Genomic DNA, 22,864 nt, shown 5'->3' with positions numbered 1-22,864 from the left:
TAGAAAAAAAACGACCACATCGCCTGTTCAGTACAGCAGGCCTGTACATGATGTCCTCTCTCCTTAAAGTGTCTTCAACACACACCGTTTAAAAACTTCACTTCCCAGCATTCCAAGGAACCACGAGCGTTGTTGTTGTTTTTCTGCCCATGTTGGAAATGACAATGATCAGCACCTTACTACAACCCTTGGTGTGCATTACGTTTCCTTTATATAGGAAATGACAACGCAGCCAACACCAGAGGGAGACAGAGGGAGACGGGGGGTGGGGGTAGTGTAATTGGTTGTGTTTCATTTGGACTCTGGAGACCATAGATATATATAAAGGCTAGATAGCTTACCCGCGCTGCCGGCCAATGGAGAGCGACGTCGTCGCATGGCGGCCATCTTGCTACAGGGAGCTACTAGGAGTTATGAGCATCTGTTGTTGGGTTAGTATGGCAACATCATATGATCATAACTCCTAGGGAAATGGATGAAACTGCATGAAACTTTGTGCCTGAATCCCTCTCATGGCATAGATGCTTCGGTTTAATTTTGGTGTAATTTGGAGCCCATCAAAAAAATAGTGTTTTTAGTGTTTTTTTGTTTTTTTTTGGTCTATCTCAGGAACGGAATATGCTTATAATAAACCAAACCGTTTGTAAATCCGTCAAGATTTCAGCGAGTTATGAGTATTTTTGTCTGTGCAGGTCACCAGCTACCATAGAACGTACCAGAAAGGCACTGTAGCAAGATGACGGCCGTTCAACGACGCTGCTGACTCCGCCTTAAGCCATCTAGCCTTTATATATATCTATGCTGGAGACGATGTGCCACGGGTGCACTTTTTTTTTTTTTTGCTGTGTCAGGGAGACAGAGGGAGACGGGGGGTGGGGGTAGTGTAATTGGTTGTGTTTCATTTGGACTCTGGAGACGATGTGCCACGGGTGCACTCTTTTTTTTTTTTTGCTGTGTCCCTTCTGCGGTCTTCCGCATGTGCAGCAGGACCAAACGGTGAGTTTGGTCATAAGCGCCCCAAAAAGTGTGACCACCATGTTGCATCGTCTCCAGAGTCTCCATCCTACAAATGATCATGACAGACTAAAACAATAAAATGTATCTCCCCCCTAAAAACAATGGGAAAGTATTTGTGTGGTAGTTAGCAAGCTAGTTTCTTCTCAGTTGTGTGTGTGTGTGTGTGTGTGTGTGTGTGTGTGTGTGTGTGTGTGTGTGTGTATGTGTGTATGTGCGTGTGCGGGTGTTTGAGTGTCTGTGTTCGAGTGTCTGTAAGTGTATGCGCGCACCTATCGTCTATCAGTGTCGCTGGGTAAAAAAATCAGTTAGTGTCGTTGACGATTACAATAACCATGTGTTCCTCGTCCAGACTGCCCACAGTCCTTTTGGCCGTCTGGAGGAACTGCTGGGAGAAGTCTCCGGGAGGGAAGGCGTACAGCATGGCGCCGGCTCCGCCCTCTTTGGCGGCGGGCAGGCTTATGACCCCGGCCGCCTCCTTGTTGCGCAGGTAGGTCACCAGGTGGCGCAGCAAGCGCACCTGGAGCCCCGGCTCGGGCGGAGGCGCCTGGCGGTCGATGGGACCCTGGAGGCCCAGGAGGACGGCGAAGCCGTCGGGGCGGCCGTGTTTGATGCGGCGCGTGACTTCGTCCAGCCGGCTCTGGTCCATGCGCAGCCTCTGGGCGATCTTCAGCTGGCTGGGCTGCTTCTGGCTCTGCTGCCTGAGGCTGTCTCGCATGGTGGCCTTGAAGAAGGCGGCGCCGCCCTCCAGCAGGTACAGCTCCGTGGGGAAGCTGCTGTTCTTCAGCGCGAAGAAGCCGTGCCAGCACTTGGAGAGGCCGGCCTGGGCGAATTCCCACAGCGTGCCAGCAGGGGGAGGCGAGGAGGCCTGTGTGTCCGCGTGCTAGAGAGGAGACCACACCAAAAGTTCATGTCAGCATTTATAGTGAGCAAAAATGATCACGGTTATCGGTATTATCAGGGTTACTGTTAACATGTGCTGAACATGTTCAAGAAGTAGAGATAACACCACCCAGTTTTATATTGAAAAACTCTGAAATCATAGAGAGCCAAAGTGAAACGTCACTTCCTGCTTTCTCCCTGTACCAGCGCTGCGAAAAATATGAATGGCGGTGGACGGAGAATAAGGTTACTTTTTTGATCTCGTTTGAATTGGGCCACGGGGTGCCAACGCTAATTTTGTCGATTTAAAACATAACTTTGCATGTCAAGAAAGTCACCGTTTGTCGTCAAACTGAAACGTAGGAGTTAGTTTAGTATAAAAACTACATAGCTCGTGGAAGCTCGTGGCATGTCGCCGGTCTTCAGCTTTGCCGGTAGAGAAAGTGACGTCACTTAGGCGACAGTGTATGTAGTCTTTCTGATTTATAACTTCTAGTGCAACAGTTTGGCGACAAACTGCGACTTTCTTGACATGCAAAGTTACGTTTTAAATTGACAAAATTGGCGTAGGCACCCCGTGGCACAATTCAAACTAGATCAAAAAAGTAACCTTATTCTCCGTCCACCCCCATTCATATTTTTCGCAGCGCTTGGTACAGGGAGAAAGCAGGAAGTGACGTTTCACTTTGGCTCTCTATATCACCTAGGCTGCACGTCTGCGTCTGTTTCCTAACTTGGATTGATGATGGACAGTATTTACCGTGTTTTTCAAAGCGATGTAACCACAGTAACACGGTAATACAGTTTGAATGATAATGAACATTTGAAACGGTGCGGTTTACCATAAGGGAATTTGATCGTGGTTCATCCTTTCAACTGGTTATGGTTTCATCCTTACCGTGTGCTTTGGGGGAGGAGGAGGCGGGCTGGCGGCGGTGATCTGGCTGTTTCGATGCTGATGGTTGTTCAGGCTGGAGGATCTCTTGCTGCGGTGGCGTCCGGAGGTCGGCGCCACGTCCTCCTCGGCGGCGGGGGCAGGCGGTCGGCCTCCCCCGCCGCCGCTGTCAGGGGAGTGGTCTCTGGGCTCCGTGGTGGAGTCCGGGGCTCGGACCCGCGCTCGGTCCGGACTGGCCTCGGGAGACACGGGTCCCACCGGGCCTCGAACCTTAGCCCTCCCCCTGTCGAGTCGAGTCAAGTTTATTTGTATAGCCCTAATTCACAAGCATGTCTCAGAGGCCTTTACAGAGATTATGTCTAGCTAAATCTGAGCTAGCTGAGCACTATCAATAAACAAGATTGAATAACAATCTTATATTAGAGAGAGAGAGAGGAGGCGCGTAGAGAATGGGGGGAGGGGGTGAGAACATACCTGTAACCTGATTTAAGTAACACTCCCGATTTAAGTGGGAGTCTCCCAATTTTTAACCTCTTCTCCCACTTGGTAATTTCTCCCACTAATCTCCCGATTTGTAGGATATGTTTCGTGGTACCTGGCAACCCAACCCAGCCAGAGCCTGGCGCATCACTCAAGCAGCTCTTGGTGAGGCGCTGTGCCATATGTATGTATACAGTCAAACGGCTCTGCTCACTTTACCACTGGAAATGGATGAAACAGGTCTCAAGGAGAAGAGATACGCTAACAAAGTTCAGTCCACTTGGTGTGAGACCATCCCGTTTCTAACCGCTAGCCACATCAGCAAATGCCATGCGTTTTACAAGCTATGTCAGGCTGACTTTAGCGTAGTAGAACACGGTGGGGAAAATGACGTTAGCAAACAAACATGCTAACGTTAAACGTGCCAAACACAAACAAGCCGTGGACGCACAGAGAGGGGAACTGAGCAAGTCAGCAAGGCTAATGGACGTGCTAGTAGCCAAAAACATTTCTTTTTCTTTTTTTGCGTAAATGTAAATTTTAGATGCTGACTTTTGGACACATCTTTTGTACGTCTTCTATGTTTGTTTAATTTAATTTGATCGTTATTTTATTGTGATCTATGAATTTAAGACTAATTTAAAAGTGATTTACTTTACATCCTTGTCTTTATTCTATTAATTTGTGGTGTAGGGTTATATATGGGGGGGCATTGAGGATAGGCAGGGAGAGCAGAACAAACAGGGTATATCATACTGGCGATACGGTTGAAATCAATATCACCATAATCACAGTGGTTATTCTCGATACCGGTGTATATCACAATATGGTTCATGTAAGCAAAGTGACATGTTTAGTAATCAAATGATGATCTTATCATATATTATAATTACCTGTCCTTGTCCTTGTCTCTCTCGCGCTCTTCTTTCTGTCTCTCAGGGGACACACTCTGGCTGTGCGTCCTCCGTCTGGCTCTCCTCTCCTCCCTCTCCTTCAGCCAGCGCTCCCTGCTGCGGGAGCGGCTCCGCGCTGCTCTCCCCGCCCGGCCGAACGCCTCCACCCCCCCGGTTCCCCTCCTCTCCGACGCCTCCGGCCCCCCTCCTCTCCTCTCCTCCGCCCCCGCTCTCCTCTCCAGGCTGCGGGCGGGGCTCCTCCTCTCCAGGCTGCGCGCGGGGCTGCCGCCGCCGCCGCCGCCGCCGCCGGGCGGGTAGTCCCTCTCCCTCTCCAGCAGGGCGCGCTCTCGCTCCCTCTGCGAGAGGAGGCTGCGGGTGGGAGACGAGGTCAGGCGCTCCCTGGCTCCCCTCAGCCGGAGCAGCTCGCGCTCCAGGCTGCGGTCGCGGCTGTACGCCTCGCCGAGGAGCTCGTAGTGGGCGGGGAGGGGCAGCGCGGGGGGCTGGTACCCTAAGGGCAGCGCGCGAGCCGCCGGCCCCTCGTCCACTTTGGCAAAGTCCACCCTCAGCCGCCGCTCGGGACCCCCCAGGGGGAAGCCCCTCATGGTGCCGCAGGCGGCCTGGGCGGCGTCCAGACTCTCGTACTGGATGTAGGCGAAGTTTTCCCCTTTGGCGTAGTCGATGTTCCGGATGCTGCCGAAGCGGTCGAACTCCCGGGCGAGCGCGGCGAGCGAGTTGCCGGGCCCGAGGCCGCCCACCCAGAGGCGCGTGGTGGGGTTGGCTTTGCCGTAGCCGATCTTCACCGGGTTGCCGCTGATCACCCGCCCCTGCATGGCCACTTTGGCCCGGTGCGCCATGTCCAGGTTCTGGAACTTGACGAAGGCGTAGGCCCCGCCCGCGCCGCGCACGGGCCGCTTGATCACCACGTCCTCGATGATCCCGTACTTGTCGAAGCCCCGCCTCAGCTCCACCTCTGTGACGTTATAATCCAAGTTTCCGATAAAAAGGTTGCTGGTCGCCCTCTGGTCGTCTTCGGGTTTTAAATCCTCCACCACTGGCATAGGGGGGAAGCCGTAGGGCCGGCCCCTCTCGTCCAGCATCCCGTAATAATCCAAGATGCGCTCCCTCTCTCTGGTCAGACCCAGACTCTCCAGGGCGTAATGTCTGGCTCGGATGTCTCGGAGCTCTCTGATGTTGCTGACTCCCGGCGTGGGCGGGGAGAGCGAACGCTGGCGGTACGCGTACGGCGCGTGCACGGGCAAATAGCCCACCTCCGGTGGCGTGACGCTTCGCCTCCTGACGTACATGGGTTCAATTTTAAGCTGGCGGTCGCCCAAAACTAACCTGGATGCAGGAAAAGGAGAGAGGAGACAATAATATCAGAAACTAACCTGGATGCAAGGACAGGACAATACAAGACTCAGGTTTGGAGACACTCAACTAAACAGTTCACTATACACAAGAGGTCAACATCATACAGGCAGAGGCAACTGTGGGCAAGAGGAACCAGAGCATGTTCTGCTACATGCTCAAGAAGGCATCTGATTCTAAACCTCAACAGGTAAAAGTACAGTACACCTTGATTTAGTAGATGTTCTACAAAACACTCGGGAGATAAGTGTGTGTGGCGGTAATGCACCAATGTGTGGTTTGCCAACCGCCAATAACACCTCAAAGAAGAAGAAACTGACCTGGAGGATTTGGCGTGCCTGGCCTCCTTGGCGTCCTCCGGATGGCGGAAGTTGAGGTAGGCGATGCGGCCGAGCTCCGGCGTGTGCGACAGCTTCACGCTCACGTCGCCGAACTTTTTGAAGTCGTGAAACAGCGCGTCCTCCACCTCCTCGTCCGACACGGTGGAGCCCAGCCCGCTGATCAGCAGGGTTTTGTACTCCAGGGTGCCGGACCGGGCCTGGCCGGGGAGCAGCAGGGCGCCGCCGGGCCGGGGCTGGCCGCCGGGGAGGACCTCCGGGGGGGCCGTGGTCCTCAGCAGCGGGGGGCGGCCCAGCAGGCTCAGCTCATGGCGGTGCTGGAGCTCCAAGGCGGCCACCCGTTCCCGCTCCTCCCTCAGGCGTGGCTTGTCTCTAGCGCTGGAAGATATGGACACAAAACATCAGATTTCTACTTTATGGCTACAATGTGATATGCGATATATATTAGGAGGCTGTGAATCTTCACTGGCCTCATGATTCGATTACGATTCATCTGTCAACCATTCGATTCCACGATACAGCTCGAAGTATTGCAGCTCCAAGTATCTAATCCTCAATTTTCTGTATTATTACTGCACATGGCTACTTTTTCATCAATTAATACAAGCAGTCGGATAAATATCAAGTCCTTTTTTATTTAGAAAGTGCTTTAAAATCTGAATGTCAACAGCAATTTTTACATCAACGATTCAACGATTCATCTGTCAACGATTCGATCCGATTCGATTCACACGTCCGCATCGCGATGCATCGATTATACGATTAATTTTGACACCCCTAATATATATCTACGGCAGGGTTTCCACTACAAAATATTGGTCTTGGACATGTGTCTAGGGCCATATGAAATCAGTTTCATTTTTTCCAAATCCCTCCTCCCCAAAAAAACAACAACAACAACAGTTCTTTCCATTTTTATTTTTATTTTTATTTAGGGGTTAGATTTTCTTGATGACTTTGCCATCTCAGACAGCCTCTTCGGCATGTTTCTCAAAGTGAAACCAAGTTGTGCGGTGACGTTAAGCTGGGATTATGCTTGACGTTTGGCCCGGCCGCACGGAAATGAGACACGGAATCCTGATGAGGAAACGTGTGGAGCTTTTATACTCTTGTGTGGGTTTCTGCTCGCCGAAGTGAGCGGGAGTCTTGAAAACTCCACTTTGTCCGCCCAGCCGCATCCGTGTAGTTACAAATTCGGGGTGTGCACGGCCAGGTGAAAACCGTCCGCACAGGAGCCTTGCGGAGGGGCGTGTCGGCTGATTTGACGGCACTTTTCCGCACGGACACTCGTGGTCCTCGCCGATGCGGGAAGCATAATTCCAGCTTAAGGGTCCCAATGCAATACTGACCCCCTTCTCAAAGCACTCGAGACCATTAAAAACAAGCTAAAACCATGGAGGCTAAAACAGGTGACGAGTCCTCCTCTGTCCTGACTGCATGCAGCTGTGATGATTGGCAGCAACGTTTCCTTGTATTGACACTGGTGTGCGCAGCACAGGAAACAGATTAACGATTAACGTTAAAATATTTCGTCTCCTCCTTTTTCGTCAACGAAAAAAAAGACAGATTTTGGCACAGTTTTTATTTGGTGAACTACATTTTCGTCTCGTCTTTTTTTGTCAACGATATTGGATGTTGATATCGTCACAGTTAGTGTTTAATCACGTGGGTACCGTCTCGTCATCGTCTCGTCTTAGTCATGGGAAAAAAGGGCGTTGACGAGCATATTTCGTCATCGTTTTCGTTAACGAAATTAACACTACTCAAAACGAAATATTTTCTCTGTTAATACTACACTAAATATTAGGGGTGTCACGATACACTCAGTTCCCGAGACGATACGATACACGATATTGGGTTCACGATAACGATACGATACAATATTTTAACAATATTTTTTTGCGATCGATTTGTAAGTTGAGGGGGCATCCTCCACGCTATTTTGAGTAATTTCACCATTTTCATCATCCGTGTCTGTAACGTCCCTCGTCTGTTCAAACAAAGCAATGAAAAGGAGAGCAATCAGATGCAGATCAGTGCCACCATGTTCAGCTTCTTTTTCTCGCGATATGAGATTTCATCTCAACGATACATATTGTCACGTTTTGATATCGCGATATATCGTGGGACGATATATTGTGGGACGATATATTGTGACATCCCTACTAAATATAATTATAAAATAGATTAAAGAAGATATTATATTATATTATACTGTAGTATTAACAAATATAACAGAACAATTTCCTTCCCCATAAATTTGTTTTTTTAAAGACCCCCTAAAGTCAGAAATGTATTTTTCTTGTCGCTCCTTCAGGTGGACGTCTGAGCTTCACGGTGCAGAATGGTGCCTTTGCAGAGTTTGACACTATAAAGCTGTTTTCACAATCATCTGCTGAAAGTGGAAACTTCTCTGAGCTCACTGAAAAGGCAATTTTCAACAAGCATGATTCGTGACATCACGAATCCTGGAGCCAATCCCTGTCCAGTATTCAGCAGTTAAAGCTCCAACACATTCCCACTAGGGATGGGCATTGTAAGGGATTTAAATACTCGAGTACTCTCCTTCTGTTATGAAAGAGTACTCGAGTACTCTCCCCCCCCCCCCCTCCCCCCCCCCGGGGGAACGACACACACACATGAAAGATCCTAAGTTTGGCTATGTTAAGCAGTTATCATTAGCATTCGCCAAATGCCTGTGATGAGAGCAGGGGTGATCTGCTTTGTATGGGGCTGTTCACAGCAACTTCACACACATTACCAATTTTGCATGGAAAAAGCGCTGCCTGGTGCACTTTTTAGTTTTTACAGATTGACTGTGATAAGGTGATCCGGTGTTAGCCGTTAGCCTACCTCAGTAAAAGTAATTCCCAATACATGTCGGTAATCATTCCATACTGCTTCTTGATCACTGTTAAGTAAATCCACTTATTAAAAACTCTGGTGTTCTGCCAAAAAGTGATAACTGCAAACATGATAACTGCAAACAGTAATAATGTTCGCTAACGTTAACCGCAAAAACCACCAACGACATCCGAGTGATGGTCCCCGCCCGTGGTGAAACACGGAACGTTTGGCTATGGTAAACAAAGTTACTGTCAGGGGTCCGTTAGTCAAAGTGGTCCGTCCGAGTAAAAAACATCTAACGTTAACATCTTTGCTTGCACATCTATATATAAATTGGCCATGAACGGAAAACAACTGCAATCAAATCTTGTTTATTTTACATCTGCTGAATATAGATTGCGTTAATATACATGGACGTCTGTGTTGCTGGCGATTCGCCAGACGCTGTTAACGTTAGATCGGCCATTTTTATAGGGGAGGGGGGTGGGCGAGTACCCGGACAGCGGAAATGGTACTCGAGTACTCTCGTTACAAACGAGTACTCGAGTACCCGAGTACTCTCCCCCATCCCTAATTCCCACTCCCAACTCATCATATACTGCAGATCGGTCAGGAACCGTTGTCGTCACTTTGTCACGAGTGAGAATGTGTTCAAAGCCTGTGTTGTCTGCTGTGATTGCCAATCACAGCAGACAACACAGGCTTTGAACACATAGCACAACAACTAGCCAATCACTGATTGGCTAGTTAGGTTCTAGATAAGCCTGATTGGTTGCTTTGGATTTTTAACGAGGCAGAAGGAGGGGATGTCATTTTAAGGACTTTTTAACATGATAATTTAACCTTTTTTTTGTGGGAAAAACCATCAGACACAACTTGTTATTCAAAGTAGAGTATTTTATATACATCTTGAAACATGACTTCAGGGGGTCTTTAAGGATTTAATTTTCTGAGTCGCAAACTGGCGGCCCCCCACTTTGAAACCCACTGGAAGAGTCAACACGTATGCCCTGCTATAATATATCATATGGATGTATTGGCCAGGCCTACTTGTCTCGCTCTCTGCTGCGGCTCCGCTTGTGGTAGGCCCGACTCTCAGCCAGCAGCAGAGCCAGCGGGGGTAGCTCCTCTCTGCGGAGGGGCAGCTCCTCTCTGCGGAGGGCCAGCTCCTCTCTGCGGACGGGCAGCTCCTCTCTCCGGAGGGGCAGCTCCTCTCTGCGGACGGGCAGCTCCTCTCTGCGGGCGGGCAGCTCCTCTCTGCGGACGGGCAGCTCCTCTCTGCGGACGCTCTCAGTCTGCAAGTTCAGAAAATGACATCGCTTTACTATAATGCAGCCTTCAAAGCCAGCAAAGGACAACACACCAAAGCCTTTTGCACATCAAGTGTGTATTTTTCATCCGAAATTGTCAGTCATTGTTTTAAAATGAATACGACCTCATGTTGTGCCACGCACACTGACTCTAAACTTCCGTCCGTCATTAAAGTGAAATAACCGTTTAAAAGCAGTCTGGGTGTCAGGGTGTGTTTGATCTCACTATCATGGTGCACCGCTTGCGAGCAAACATTGCAGTCACACGGAGACGGCGGCTCAGTGGTCAAATCATCAAATCCAGCGCACCTGAGAAGCAAAACATGTCACGAAATACTCAAACTCCCAAGGTTCCTGGCGGCACTAGGAAGCTTCTCCTCGCCTCAATACGGCACAGGCTGTGGAAAGACTGCTTTTAAATGGTTGTTTCACGCAGCAGTATCATTTTAACCGCCCCGGCTAAATTACTGGCTTCCGTAGCAGGACTATCATATCTTCGGATTTGCAATCGGACGTCGGAGACGGGTAGGAGAGCGTTTTTAACAGCCGTACCCCCCTATTGCCTTACGGAAGGCTATGTGACCCCAATACTGCACGAGTGTATAGGCCTACTATATACACTAGTACAGTTAGTAGGGTCACTTTATGGGGCTTGTTGTTGTGGACTAGGTCTGAGAATTTACTCATGTATTTTCAGATCAACTGTTTCAATCAATGTGGGGAAACAAGGTGGGTAATGCGATGACAGAGTGACAGATATTGTTATATGAGTCACGATTTAGTGGGAATGCAAATTTTTACGTGTGTGTGTGTGTGTGTGATTTTACTGGGGGGTCTCTCTGTAGCAAACAAGCATGTTTCCAATACGTCTTATGATTTGTAGGCCGGGGCATCTCTGTGTAGCACGATGCTTCATTTATTTAATGCTATGTTGTGACACGTTAGCTTCATAAAAGTGTAGCTACTGCGTGCTGCTGCGATTTGGATATTTCGATTAACTGTGCAGCACTAGCCGTACCCACCTTGGACAGTTTATGTTAGCCAAACGTTACAACAACAGCCCTGCTCATGCTGATATAATATGGATACTATTGCCCAGTCCTAACGTTACCTCTCTGGCTCGCTGCTCCTCTCTCCGGGCACCCTCCCTCTCCCTCTCTCGGATCCGCTTAGCCAGAGTCCTGGTCGGGCTGCTGTCCCTCTCCCTCCCGGCCTGTCGCTTCATCTCAGACGGTGATGGAGCCCAAACTTTTCACTGCCTGCAGAGCTCCTCCACACGGCCCGGGGACCGCAGCAGGATCCAGGGCTGTTAGCAACAACAAGCTAGCAGACGAGGCCTTCGGCAGAGGAAAGCTAGCGCTCCAGACACTGTGCGGTTGCATACAAACCCAAATAAAAGCATAAACTCGTTTAAAAACATGTCAGCATCATAGGAGCTGCACCGACGCCGCCATCTTGGACAATAGGAATGTGTGCGCTTTCCCTTGATGGGCGGGGCTTGTCGTGACGCAACTGGACGTGACGTCACGCGTAGATTTTTTTTTTTTTAACATGTTTATTTCGGACACATCCGATCCGGACACTTCAAAATTAAAATGACAAAACTCTGACGATGTTTTAGCCAGTTCTTTTAATACATCCATGTGTTAGCCTGGCTCCAATGATGTATCTTTCAAGTACAAAATATTCATAATCAAAATCACACCTCCTATAACATGATGAAGGTAACTGGTGCATATATTGCCAGGAATAGTAATAGAATATATAGACAGAAGACATCAACAGATAAATGAAACAATAGGAGACAATAAGTACAATTATAATAACAAATATAATAAATAAATACATACATAAATAAATACATAACTACATAAATACATAAATACATACAAATATTTTCATCATCAATCAATCATCGCCAATCAATTAGTAGGGTAATTCACAAAATGTCAGAAAGCAGGGAAGAAAACATCAGCACTGTCCCTTAAAGTCCAATTAAGGCAACATCCTCAAATTTCTCCATCCACAGTTCAAATACATTCAGTCCATCATAAAGGACCAAAGAGACAAAACAAAATCAAAATTACATTCAAGAAGTCAGAATGAAAGAACATCTGGGAACTTCTTCCAAAAATATAGCCTACTCCAAAGCGACCAAGGATAGTCTGTGAACTCATTAGTTGGCAGGTAATCGAACATTCAATCAGTCATTACAACATTGCAACAAAGAACAAGACCACGATTGAAATATAACAGAAACAAGTGGGGTGTAGATATAGGCCATGTTCAGACTAGGAGGCCAAATCCGATTTGTGAACTTTAGTGACCTATTAATGATTCTATCCAGATTAAATCAGATTTGAGTGTATTTTGCAGGGGGGGGGGACTTGAAGAGCAGAGAGCAGACATGCAAACACTGCAAGAAACATTGTATGTTGACTCATTGGCTCATTGTATCTGGACAGTGCACACAGATCCGACTTGAACACTTGCCCAAATCAGATTTGTGGGAGTGTGGACACACTCCCAAATCAGATTTGGGAAACCAATCAAGATAATGATGATTAATGACTTTAGCAGCAAATCTGACATGGCCATAGACTGACAGTGCAGGCAGTGCGGTTGCACTGGGGCCCGTGGGGAAGAGGGGCCACTGAAGAGAGCAGACTCTCCATCAACGTATTGTTGGGCAGAGAACGGGCCCTTGTAAATGACTCAAATTGCCACCCGGAACACGCCTGTGTTCAAATAAGAACACACATTAGAGTTAAAGTGGTGCCATTTGCATTATGCCCTGAAAACCATCTCTACTCATCTTCTTTTTGTAAAATAGTCAGTAGCAATCTCTAACAAAATGATATGCTTATTCAACATAAAGTCAACATTCATCAACATTAAACATGTTAAAGTCAGCAGTCATTTCAGAACCACATTGAAAGACACAGCTCCTCTGCCCTCAGGTGCTGCTTAAATACTTTGAGTCCCTGTTATCAGGTGTCAGAGCGCTGTCCATGGTTCTGATAGCTTGCTCTATGACCTCTCTATTTCCCGCATACAATAGCCTAACTAACTCATTCAACTGTAAAATCCAACACATGTTAATATAATATAGAAATTGTGTGTGTGTATGTGTGTGTGTGTTGTGTGTGTGTGTGTGTGTGTGTGTGCGTGTGCGTGCATGCGTGCGTGTGTGTGCGTGCGTGCATTGTGTGTCAGGAGAAACAGAAGAAGACTTCCTTTTTCCCACAGCGCAACGCAGCCGAGGGATTCACGAGCCAAATTCGGGTGATTCGGGTGTCAGTCAGTCAGAGAATCTTAAAGTCTTTGCACACAGAGTCCGTTTTGTTCATAAATGGGGGGTTTTATCCGTCATCTGAAAAAAATCGTGACGCACAAGATTCTTGCACACACTGAGTCCGATGTGTTTTATTATAAAGTTTGACGCTCTATTCGCAATGTGAGACAAATATTGCCGCCTGTGACCAACACCACCACATTGATAGCATTTCATACTCCACATGCTAGCATAAACCATATCAAAACTCTTCATATGCTTTACTCGAAATGAAACGTCCATGGGTCTGTGTTGGGGACCCCAAAAAACATAAACAGCTAACAGTTGTGCTAATGGGGTAATGCTTGTGCTAACTTGGGTGATTTCCCAGGAGCTGTACGAAACAGTCTCCTGGCATAGCCTACAGATAGCCTACCTAACAAAAAGGACAGGGCTTCGAGAAAAGTCAGCAAGGAAGTTGGACAACAGGTTGAGCTACCGGTATATTCTGAAAATATGTGTCTGTCCAGCATTGGACGTTGGTTGGCGTTGGCATTGGTTCTGCCGGGACAGCCAGCTGTGCTAGCGGCTGTGCTAACTGGGTCTGCTTGATAGCTGGAATAAAATAAAACATACATATTTTCAGAACTCAGTCGAACTTTCTCGCTGACTTTTTTCCCAGGCCCTCCCCTTTTTACTGTGGTCCATATGCATTACATTTTGTGTCTGGTCGGGAGAGACCGCGCCTGCGCCAACTCATGGGTGTGCCATGTGCCATGCCCACAGCTGACCAATGGTGTAACATGACAAGTGTGTGTGTGTGTGTGTGTGTGTGTGTGTGTGTGTGTGTGTGTGTGTGTGTGTGTGTGTGTGTGTGTGTTTCGACACTCCTGTCACCTAGCGCAGTGGTTCTCAAACTTTTTCACATCAAGGAGCCCTAACACAAAAATAGACCACAGACCCCCATTTGGTAAGATTTTGTCCGAGGGTCCCCCATCTGATAAGATTTTTTGCCTTTAGATGTTTTATTACAGGACGTGTATGAAACCCATGACCAAAATAGTCATAGCCTACATTATGACATCATATTACTTATGAATGGAATTATAAATTATAAATTATAAATTATAAATCACTCACTCACTCACTCACTCACTCACTCACTCACTCACTCACTCACTCACTCACTCACTCAATCACTCACTCACTCGCCGTCTTTCCACTCAGGTTTTGTACTAATTCTAAGTGAACTTTTGAAATTTAATGTGGTGCATTTTAATGGAAATAACGTAATGTGTGTGTGTGTGTGTGTGTGTGTGTGTGTGTGTGTGTGTGTGTGTGTGTGTGTGTGTGGGGGGGGGGGGTGACAAGAGCTACCTTGTAACACTCTGTTCTTTTCTTTTTATCCATTTTATGTAAAGTACTTTGAATTGCCTTTGTGAAGGAAATGTGCTATACAATCAACTCGCCTTGCCTTATGTCATGAAGGCTGCAATCTGCTGGAGGCCATATTTATTTATTTAAAACACAAATGAAAACACAAATTTTTCAAATATCTCTGAGAAATAGAGAACTTTCAAAATGTAGATATCAATGGGGGGGGGGGGGGGGGGCATTGTATTCATCCCTGTAATTATGTCAGAGCCTAAACATTTTAGAACTGTTATTTAGGCTATATTTACCATATATCCAGAAACATTTTATGTGAAGAATTCTATCGATTTACTATTGAATTCATTTCATTTCATTTTAGTTTATCCCAATTTTATTTATGTTTGAATCTGTGTATTGGCAGTATAGGCTGTCTGTGCACATGTAGCCGATGCCATGTAATTATAATTGAAGTGAACTGAATTCAATTGAATTTGGGAGAGAGAGAGAGAGAGAGAGAGAGAGAGAGAGAGAGAGAGAGAGAGAGAGAGAGAGAGAGAGAGAGAGAGAGAGAGAGAGAGAGAGAGAGAGAGAGAGAGAGAGAGAGAGAGAACTAAAGATAAGAGCTCCCTCTGTCAGCTGGTCCTGAAGCTCTGCCCACACACATCAGGGTCACAAAACAATCTGGCCAAACTAAATGATCTCCAAACAAAAATAAATGTATTTTGAATATTGGAACGAAATCACCAAATCACAAGTAAACTATAATTCTATTTGACCTTAAACTGAGAGTACACAGTGGCACAATTATACCTGACCACCGTGACTGATAGAAAACTAAAGAAAACATTGAAAAAGTACGGACTGAGTGGACACAGACTGGCCATAGAAACAAGCTGTCACAGGCAGAAGCCAAGCTGTGTTCACTCTGTCAACAAAGAGAAGTTGAGACAGAATCTCACTTCCTACTGCATTCATTGTGATAAAAATATAAAGATCTGAGATATTGTTTCTTTATAAATATTAATAATATATGTTCTGGATTTATTCATCTCCCAGATCCCTAGAAACTGCCCTATATGTGGTCAGAAAAGTGAGTGTGCAGTATTAGTTGCACAATATATTGTCATACTGTAACTAAGAGAGACACACCCTGTAAATGTTTGAGATACAGCTCCCCATGTTACTAATATACCTGAATGTTATTGCTATTTAATATTTTTTATTATACTGTACATGATGATTGCTATTTGTATGTTGTTATATAATTTGTGTTACGTTTCTGTACTGCTTTGGCAATATGAGCGTGTAACTTGTCATGCCAATAAAGCGACATTTTTTTAAATTGAATTTGGGAGAGCATCAAACCCCAAACCACAAACTGTAAAATGCACCCAACACACAAATATTATGAGGGCACGAATAGGCTCTAATCCAATCAGAGTGCGCCAACTGGACGTTGCTCCCGGAATGTTCTGCCCTTCGTCCAATCAGAGCAGGATGCGTGCAGAACTACAGGCAGCGTCGTCAGATGTGGACCAATGAGACGCCGGGTTAGTATGACGTGGCATCAGGAAGCTCAGGAAGCCTGGTACATTGAAGGAACACTCACTGCTCGAGACGCCGGTAACGACTCATGTACCGTATGCGACTTTAACGCTCTCTCTGAAGTCTAGTCAGCGGCTAACGGTGAACATACTAGCCTATATAACCTGATCCCGGTGACGGTGTTCGTGTGCGTGTCGACATGCTGTGTTTGAGCGGGTTATCGGTGGCTCTCGCGCTCTCTCTCGTGCCAAGCAACACTGAAGCGCTGAAAGATGGAGAATGTGAAGGTGGGTTTCTGTTAGCTTAGCTACCGTTAGCTTCAGCCCCCAGTGTTGTTAACCTGTAAGCAGAATGTACAGCATATTATCAGAAATGGCAGCTGCAATCTTGTCTAGTTTGCATTTTAGTAAAACAGCTGGCTATCTGGTGGTGATGATGATGCGAGGGTCTTCAAGGGGAAATGTAGGCTACCTAAGATCTCCCCTCCATGACACAAGTAAAGCTTCTATGTTAACAGATTTTCTTATTTCTGGTTTTCTTATATTCTTAAAGGCAAATAACGTTGTACAATTTTTTTAGGCTTAAAGAGTGTATTGTCATTTTTTCACCTGTAGTTGTCTGTCTTATCACCTTTGACAGTTCACAGTCAGACATATTATAATTTGCATACATATATGTGATACCAGTGGCGGTCGTTATCTAGGCTACTGTATGCCAAAAAAAAATCACAAAAATCGAATTTCTTTAGTTTTTCACACTTTTTCACATCAAAAGTTCATTTTTCAAAATTTCATTCATAACAGTAATCTACAGTTTGCTGACGTCACCTAGTACTATCACATTTCTACCCCATTTCAACCAATCATATCATGACATGGCAGCTGTCAATCAAATCTTCATTTCAGGATAAGTTTCTCTTCCAAATGAAGGGGAAAATGGCGCCTATAGTGCCTGTCATCTGGCAGAGTTTCTAGCCCATAAACTAACTACTAACATGACCAATTAATTAGGCAAACTAAATCAAACGGTAATGTCTAAGAATGCAAAGACATGTAACTGGCTCGTTAAAATTTGCATTCCAGGAATATTATTTACCGCAATAGCGATGATGGCGCGCGACTCAGAGAGCCTGGTTGTCAGGGGTCGCACCTCGGAGATTCCAGGCCGACGTGCTGCACTCTCCGCTCGGCAACACGAAGGCAGCTGGCTGCCTGCGGCTCGCTGAGCTCCACTCAGCCACTAACCTCGCGTCAGCCGGCTCTTCCCGAGGGGAGCGCCACAACACGCTGAATCGCACTCGATTTGGAGGCGGAACACGCCAGGATTGACCAAAGCCCAATCCAGTCCCCAGAATTGTCAAATAAAATCATCGTCATGATACTATGACCCGCCTCTCAACCTGTGATCTCAGACAAGTTATGTTTTCAGTCTGAAACGGACTCCGACGCACGCAACGAACGGGTTCAGTTTGACTTTAAACTATGGCTTTTGACCTAAAATGGCTCGTGGCATTGTTTCTGAGGCCACAAAAGAAAAGAGTGCTTGTAAAGTTTTAACAAGCCTGGCTGAGTTTCTCTCTCTCGGATCCAGGCTGAGAAAAAGAACGTTATGAAACTTTGGTGTGAGAAAGATATTGTTGAAAAAGAATGTCTAAACTGAGACAGACTTTTCACATTAATGGATTTTACATCAATATTGTGCTGCTATTCCTCTTCACCTGGCACATTGTGGAGAAGCCTCCAGTGGGGCATATGGCCAGGTTTTACTCTGGGAACTAGGGATGTTAATGATTAATTGCCATTAAGAATTTGATCGATCAAACATATATTAACCAATTCATCGACAATGTGGCTATGTGCTATTTTCAGATTTTTTGCTGAAATGATTTAACACCACATTGGCTAACTTTAACTTTCATCACGTATACAGAGAGGAAGAAGAAAGCCAAGCAGACAGGCAAAAAGTCCAGTGTAGGAGCAACCCAAAAAGATGACAGTATTCATTGTAAACGCATTGTAATACAATGTTGAAATACAGCACGTTTACAAGCACAATGACGGCTAATACAAGCCTAAAGACAGGTGTAAAAACCCACATTTTGTTTTTTCTATTTTGTATGTCAAAAGCTGTTTTTTTTTATATAATGATTAATTGATTGTTGATATGACCAATTACTCGATTAAAGAAATTGATTAAAATTTGCATCCCTACTGGGAAACCTACTTACGCAGGATGGGGTCCCCGGATGCAGCACGGAATAATATGATTTACACTATTTCTGAATGCTTGACTGTTTTTTAATGATTTTTCTCATTTGACCATTACAGCTACATAAACATCTCTTACAAAAGTTACTTCAATAAGATTGTGCTACTCTATTATTTTTCTTGTTTTTACCCCCCCCCCCCCCCCCCCCCAGTAATATTAATGATGTCAGTTAGCCAGCTGGTTATGTACCCAGGACAGGAAATGAACAGCATCCAATCACTCATATATTGGGATATGCTATGTTGTAGAGCGCGGCCGATTATAATGGGCCTTCTGGTATATCGGTACCCTATGATCGGTACCTATATCGGTATCGTGTACGTTGTCCGATATGGCAGATGTTTTGAATGTTATTTTTGAAGTTATAAGCAGCATTTTCTATTTGATCCTTTTTCTTATTCAAGTTATGGTGCTCTATTTGTGTTTGATTTACTTATAGTTAGTTATTTGTCATTATTAAATTCCCAGTGAAGTTGACAGTTTCAGTGCACTGATGTCATTTTGGACCAACCAAATTGACCAATATGTGGCTGATGGCTTGGGTTAATTGTCCACCATAGTTCACTAGTATTGATTGATTGATTTGACGTTCAGTAAAAAAAACACATGAAATGAAAAAAGACACGCATCTAAATAAAACATCAAGGATCGACACAACAAAGGCACAGACTTGTTTCCATTGTGGTCCATGGTCTCAGACAGACAAAACAATACCACAAAAGAACAGGCACGCCACTAACGCTGTGACTCTGGCAAAGTTATCTTTTTTAAATGTATGTTTCCTTCCCTGTTTCAGTGTGTGTGGCCTTCCTGGGTAAGTTCTACCAGTCGTTAAAGGACAACAACGCAAACTTCAACGCCGTAGCAATCGAGGAGGCCCTCATGAAGACCTGCAAAGAGGCCAAGGGCAAAGAGAACCGCTTTGTAAGTGAAGAAGCTCGGGGTTAGATCAGATCAGGAAGAAGCTCGGGGTTAGATCAGATCAGTAAGAAGCTCGGGGTTAGATCAGATCAGGAAGAAGCTCGGGGTTAGATCAGATCAGTAAGAAGCTCGGGGTTAGATCAGATCAGAGCAGTAAGAAGCTCGGGGTTAGATCAGATCAGTCATGCTGAAAACACGCTACAGCGTCAAAGCGTGCACCGCGGCTGGCGAGCCTGCCGGCGTGCAGCTTCCTGAAAATGTGACTCGACACGGCTGACGTGAACATCACAAGTATAATCTAATGTAGATGGGGAGATAACAGGAGAGAGTGAAAGCTAGTACCAAGTATATGCACACTACATTCTCTCCTTGGGCTAACTTCTACTAGTCATTGAAATCCTAGTAAAATCACACAATTAACTAATTTTAGCTGGGGACTCCCCTGTGACCCATCGTCAAACTGACATTTGAGTATATAGCAGGGAGTTCCCCAAGCCCCGGTAGCCGGTGATTTCTCACCTATATACTTTATAGTATATAGGTCTAGCTGCCGCCGGCAAGGCTCCCAGTTGAGACTGACGTTGTAGCATGTTTCTAGCTTTCCTTGTGTGTGTGTGTGCGGGTGTGTGTGTGTGTGTGTGTGCGGGTGTGAGAGTGACATAGTGAGATTCCTCATTCATTCCCAAAACCAGTCAAATAACACATTTCTCTCGCCCCACCCTGCCTGCTGGCTGTCTAGTGTTACTACATTGGGGGAACAAGTGACGCAGCCACCAAGATCGTGAACGAGGTGTCGAAGCCGCTCAGCCACCACGTCCCTGTGGACAGGATCTGTGAGAAACTCAAGAAGAAGGACAGTCAGATCTGTGAGCTGAAATACGGTACGTCTCCGAGGAGAGAGAGACGGTGCTCTCTTCTTTTCTTTCACCTCTTGTTTGCTGCTCGCTCAATATACGAGGGATCAGCCGAGCAGCATTTTGGTAAACAAACCGCGTCACTGGGTGGAAACGGCAATGGAACCCTATGGAGCGTGAGTTTGAGCGTCTGACTCTAGCCGGCTGACCCTGTTTACATTTTAAAAAACTGCGACGGTTCACACAACTTTACCACGACATGCATATATTATACATCAAACTCTTGAGCTAATTCTGCTCTCACTCAGAATGTCAAAATATAAGCGATGTGTAGTTTTTGAGATATTAACGTTTGTTTGGCACAACTCGTACTAGTTGACTGCTTATAGAAGCGGCTGCACTGCTTAAAAATAAGTGCCAAAATGAACACTAGTCCCTCCTCCTCTGTCCCGTGCAGACAAACAGCTGGACCTGAGCACCGTGGACCTGAAGAAGTTGAAGGTTAAGGACCTGAAGAAGATCCTGGAGGAGTGGGGCGAGTCCTGTAAGGGCTGTGCCGAGAAGAACGACTTCATCCGCAAGATCACTGAGCTCATGCCCAAGTACGCCCCGTCAGCCGCCAGCCACCGGACAGACCTGTGAACAAAGACTACAACTACCATCAGCCACCAGCCAGCCAATTGACATACCTATATAAAAAAAAACTACAACAGCCAATATCACAACTTTGGACTTGACTTGGACAGACTCCTGTCCAGAGAGGAGGAGGGTGCGGGTTTTTCTTGTGAGAAGTTAGCCACGGCTTTCTGCCAGGAAGAGATGACGCAAAACAGAGGAATCGCCATACAACTCTTCAAACGTGTTTCGTTGCATTTACATTTTAGTTTTAAGGATGTTTGTTGTTAGGGTTAGGGTTAGGCAGCTCAAAACAGGTGTTAGGGTTTGAAGACGTTCGGCCCAGGTTGTGCTTGGGCTTCTGGCTTAATGGGTGAGGTGTTTGCCTTCCGATCTGGCTGAGGACTGGGGTTCGATTCCCAGTCAAGCCACATACATTTGTAACAAGCATTTTTCTTATTTGAAGATGTTAAATTATGTTCCAAAGATTGGTTATTAGGGTTAGGCAAGTACAACAATTTGGTTAGGGTTTGGTCGTGGTTAAATAAGAAAACCCGCCTAGCCCTAAACTTAACTTTTTTTAAACTTGCCTAACCCTAACCATCCCAAACCAACATCCTTAAAACAAAATAAAAATGCAATGAAACATGTTTGAAGAGTTGTATGGCGGTTCCTCTGTTCTGCATCGTCTCTTTCTGGCAGAAAGCCTTCAAGGCTAACTTCTCCCATGTGCAGTCGGGGTGGAAATCAGAGCATGGGAGCAGGAAATAAAGAGGAAATGACATCATACGAGTCGACGAGTGTTGGGAGGTGAATTTATGTATTTGACACAAAGTGGGTAAATAATTGACATATGGCAATATTTCTATCTGTCAGCATCACGCTTGCGATGTCAGCCCACCCCCCCCCACCCCCCCACTTGTCCACTGCTGTATTTTCATGTACACATTTGAGGCACATTCAGGCATGTACGAAAGTAACATCGGTCAGCCATGTTTGGATGATCGGCGTTGTTGGCTAGTTTTCCCAGAAGCCTTAGCGGTTAAGATCACCCCCCGCTCCAGTTTGTAAGGCAGCAGACGTCCTCCTGCCGCTGGTGTGGTCATCCTGGGGTCAAAAGTGGACCAGCCACTCCTTTACAGCAACGCCTTAGCTCGCGTCACTTTCACCACGTTACACATTTACATCTGCCCGATAACAACCGCAGTCTCCTGCTGTTGACCAATGAGCAGCCCCCCCCCCCGCTGGAGGCCACTGGAGGTGTAAGTGCCTTGCTCGAGGGCACCTCAACAGTAGGTGCTGAGGGAGGGGAGAAGGTCCCTCACGCTGCCTCTACGACCACCAATAACTCGTATGATCTTAATGCCAAGAGACGTTTCTTTTTTCTTTTCTTTTTGTTTTGTTTTTCCCCATTTTCCCTGAGAAGCTCTGGGCCGGCCGGCCGTTAACGGCTGAGTGGAATCAAGAACGGATGAATGCAAAACACACTGAACAACTTGTATTATTATTCTATTGCGTGTTTGGAGGTAGTTTCTGTGCTTAATGTGAGTCTGAAGTGGAGCTAGCTAGAACCTCGTGGTCGCTCTAACTGCAGAGATGACGTAATCTCCCATTTCTTCTCCTTTTAACCTCAAATGGAGTGTTTTTGTTGTGTAGACGGTTAACACAGTCAGTCACCCATATTCCAGACAATTCATCACCCAGGGACCAATTCAACGAAATTGAAAGTATTGTGTCATGAAATTATTAAAAGTAAAATCATCAGTTCCTCCCCTCCTTTTTTTGAGATGCAAGGTGTTTGCAGGACTCTGACATCATGTGACCATACTGTATGAGATTCTCATGCTTTTTTAAATGAAATTGGGCTTGAATAGTCAGCACTATAACTTCTTACTATTCGTAGCAACGGTCAAAACTAAAACTATTTTTTTTATTTTTCTTCTCAAAGCCTGTTAGGGGACAATGTTGTCACAAAACACTCTTGAG

At 46.1% G+C, this 22,864-nt stretch overlaps 2 protein-coding genes across 2 annotated transcripts; one reads left to right on the top strand and one right to left on the bottom strand.

The window, feature by feature from the left end:
- Nucleotides 1-955: 955 nt before the first annotated feature.
- On the bottom strand, nt 956-11,252 carry rbm15b (RNA binding motif protein 15B; the record flags this gene model as incomplete). Its single annotated transcript, XM_083660999.1, has 7 exons — nt 956-1,897; nt 2,795-3,074; nt 4,165-4,434; nt 4,477-5,505; nt 5,853-6,248; nt 9,768-10,012; nt 11,139-11,252. The coding sequence occupies 7 exons, from the start codon at nt 11,250-11,252 to the stop codon at nt 1,319-1,321; spliced, it is 2,913 nt and encodes a 970-aa protein (XP_083517125.1). The 3' UTR covers nt 956-1,318.
- Nucleotides 11,253-16,297: 5,045 nt separating this feature from the next.
- Nucleotides 16,298-21,667, top strand: manf (mesencephalic astrocyte-derived neurotrophic factor). The gene is made up of 4 exons (XM_083661099.1): nt 16,298-16,507; nt 19,285-19,412; nt 20,149-20,290; nt 20,721-21,667. Exons 1-4 carry the CDS (start codon nt 16,420-16,422, stop codon nt 20,903-20,905), a joined length of 543 nt encoding a protein of 180 aa, XP_083517225.1. The 5' UTR covers nt 16,298-16,419; the 3' UTR covers nt 20,906-21,667.
- The last annotated feature ends 1,197 nt before the right edge of the window (nt 21,668-22,864 follow it).

This window comes from Poromitra crassiceps (genome assembly GCF_964638095.1).
Source record: "Poromitra crassiceps genome assembly, chromosome: 25".
Classification (NCBI taxonomy): Eukaryota; Metazoa; Chordata; class Actinopteri; order Beryciformes; family Melamphaidae; genus Poromitra; species Poromitra crassiceps.
Note: the sequence above shows the minus strand (reverse complement) of the source record. Positions and strands in the feature narration are given on the sequence as shown.

Excerpts from the sequence above, each read along its gene's own strand:
- manf (XM_083661099.1), top strand. The coding sequence starts at position 16,420 with ATGCTGTGTTTGAGCGGGTTATCGGTGGCTCTCGCGCTCTCTCTCGTG. Across the intron at positions 16,508-19,284 it reads GAAAGATGGAGAATGTGAAG|TGTGTGTGGCCTTCCTGGGT; the intron begins GTGGGTTTCTGT and ends TCCCTGTTTCAG. Across the intron at positions 19,413-20,148 it reads AGGGCAAAGAGAACCGCTTT|TGTTACTACATTGGGGGAAC; the intron begins GTAAGTGAAGAA and ends CTGGCTGTCTAG.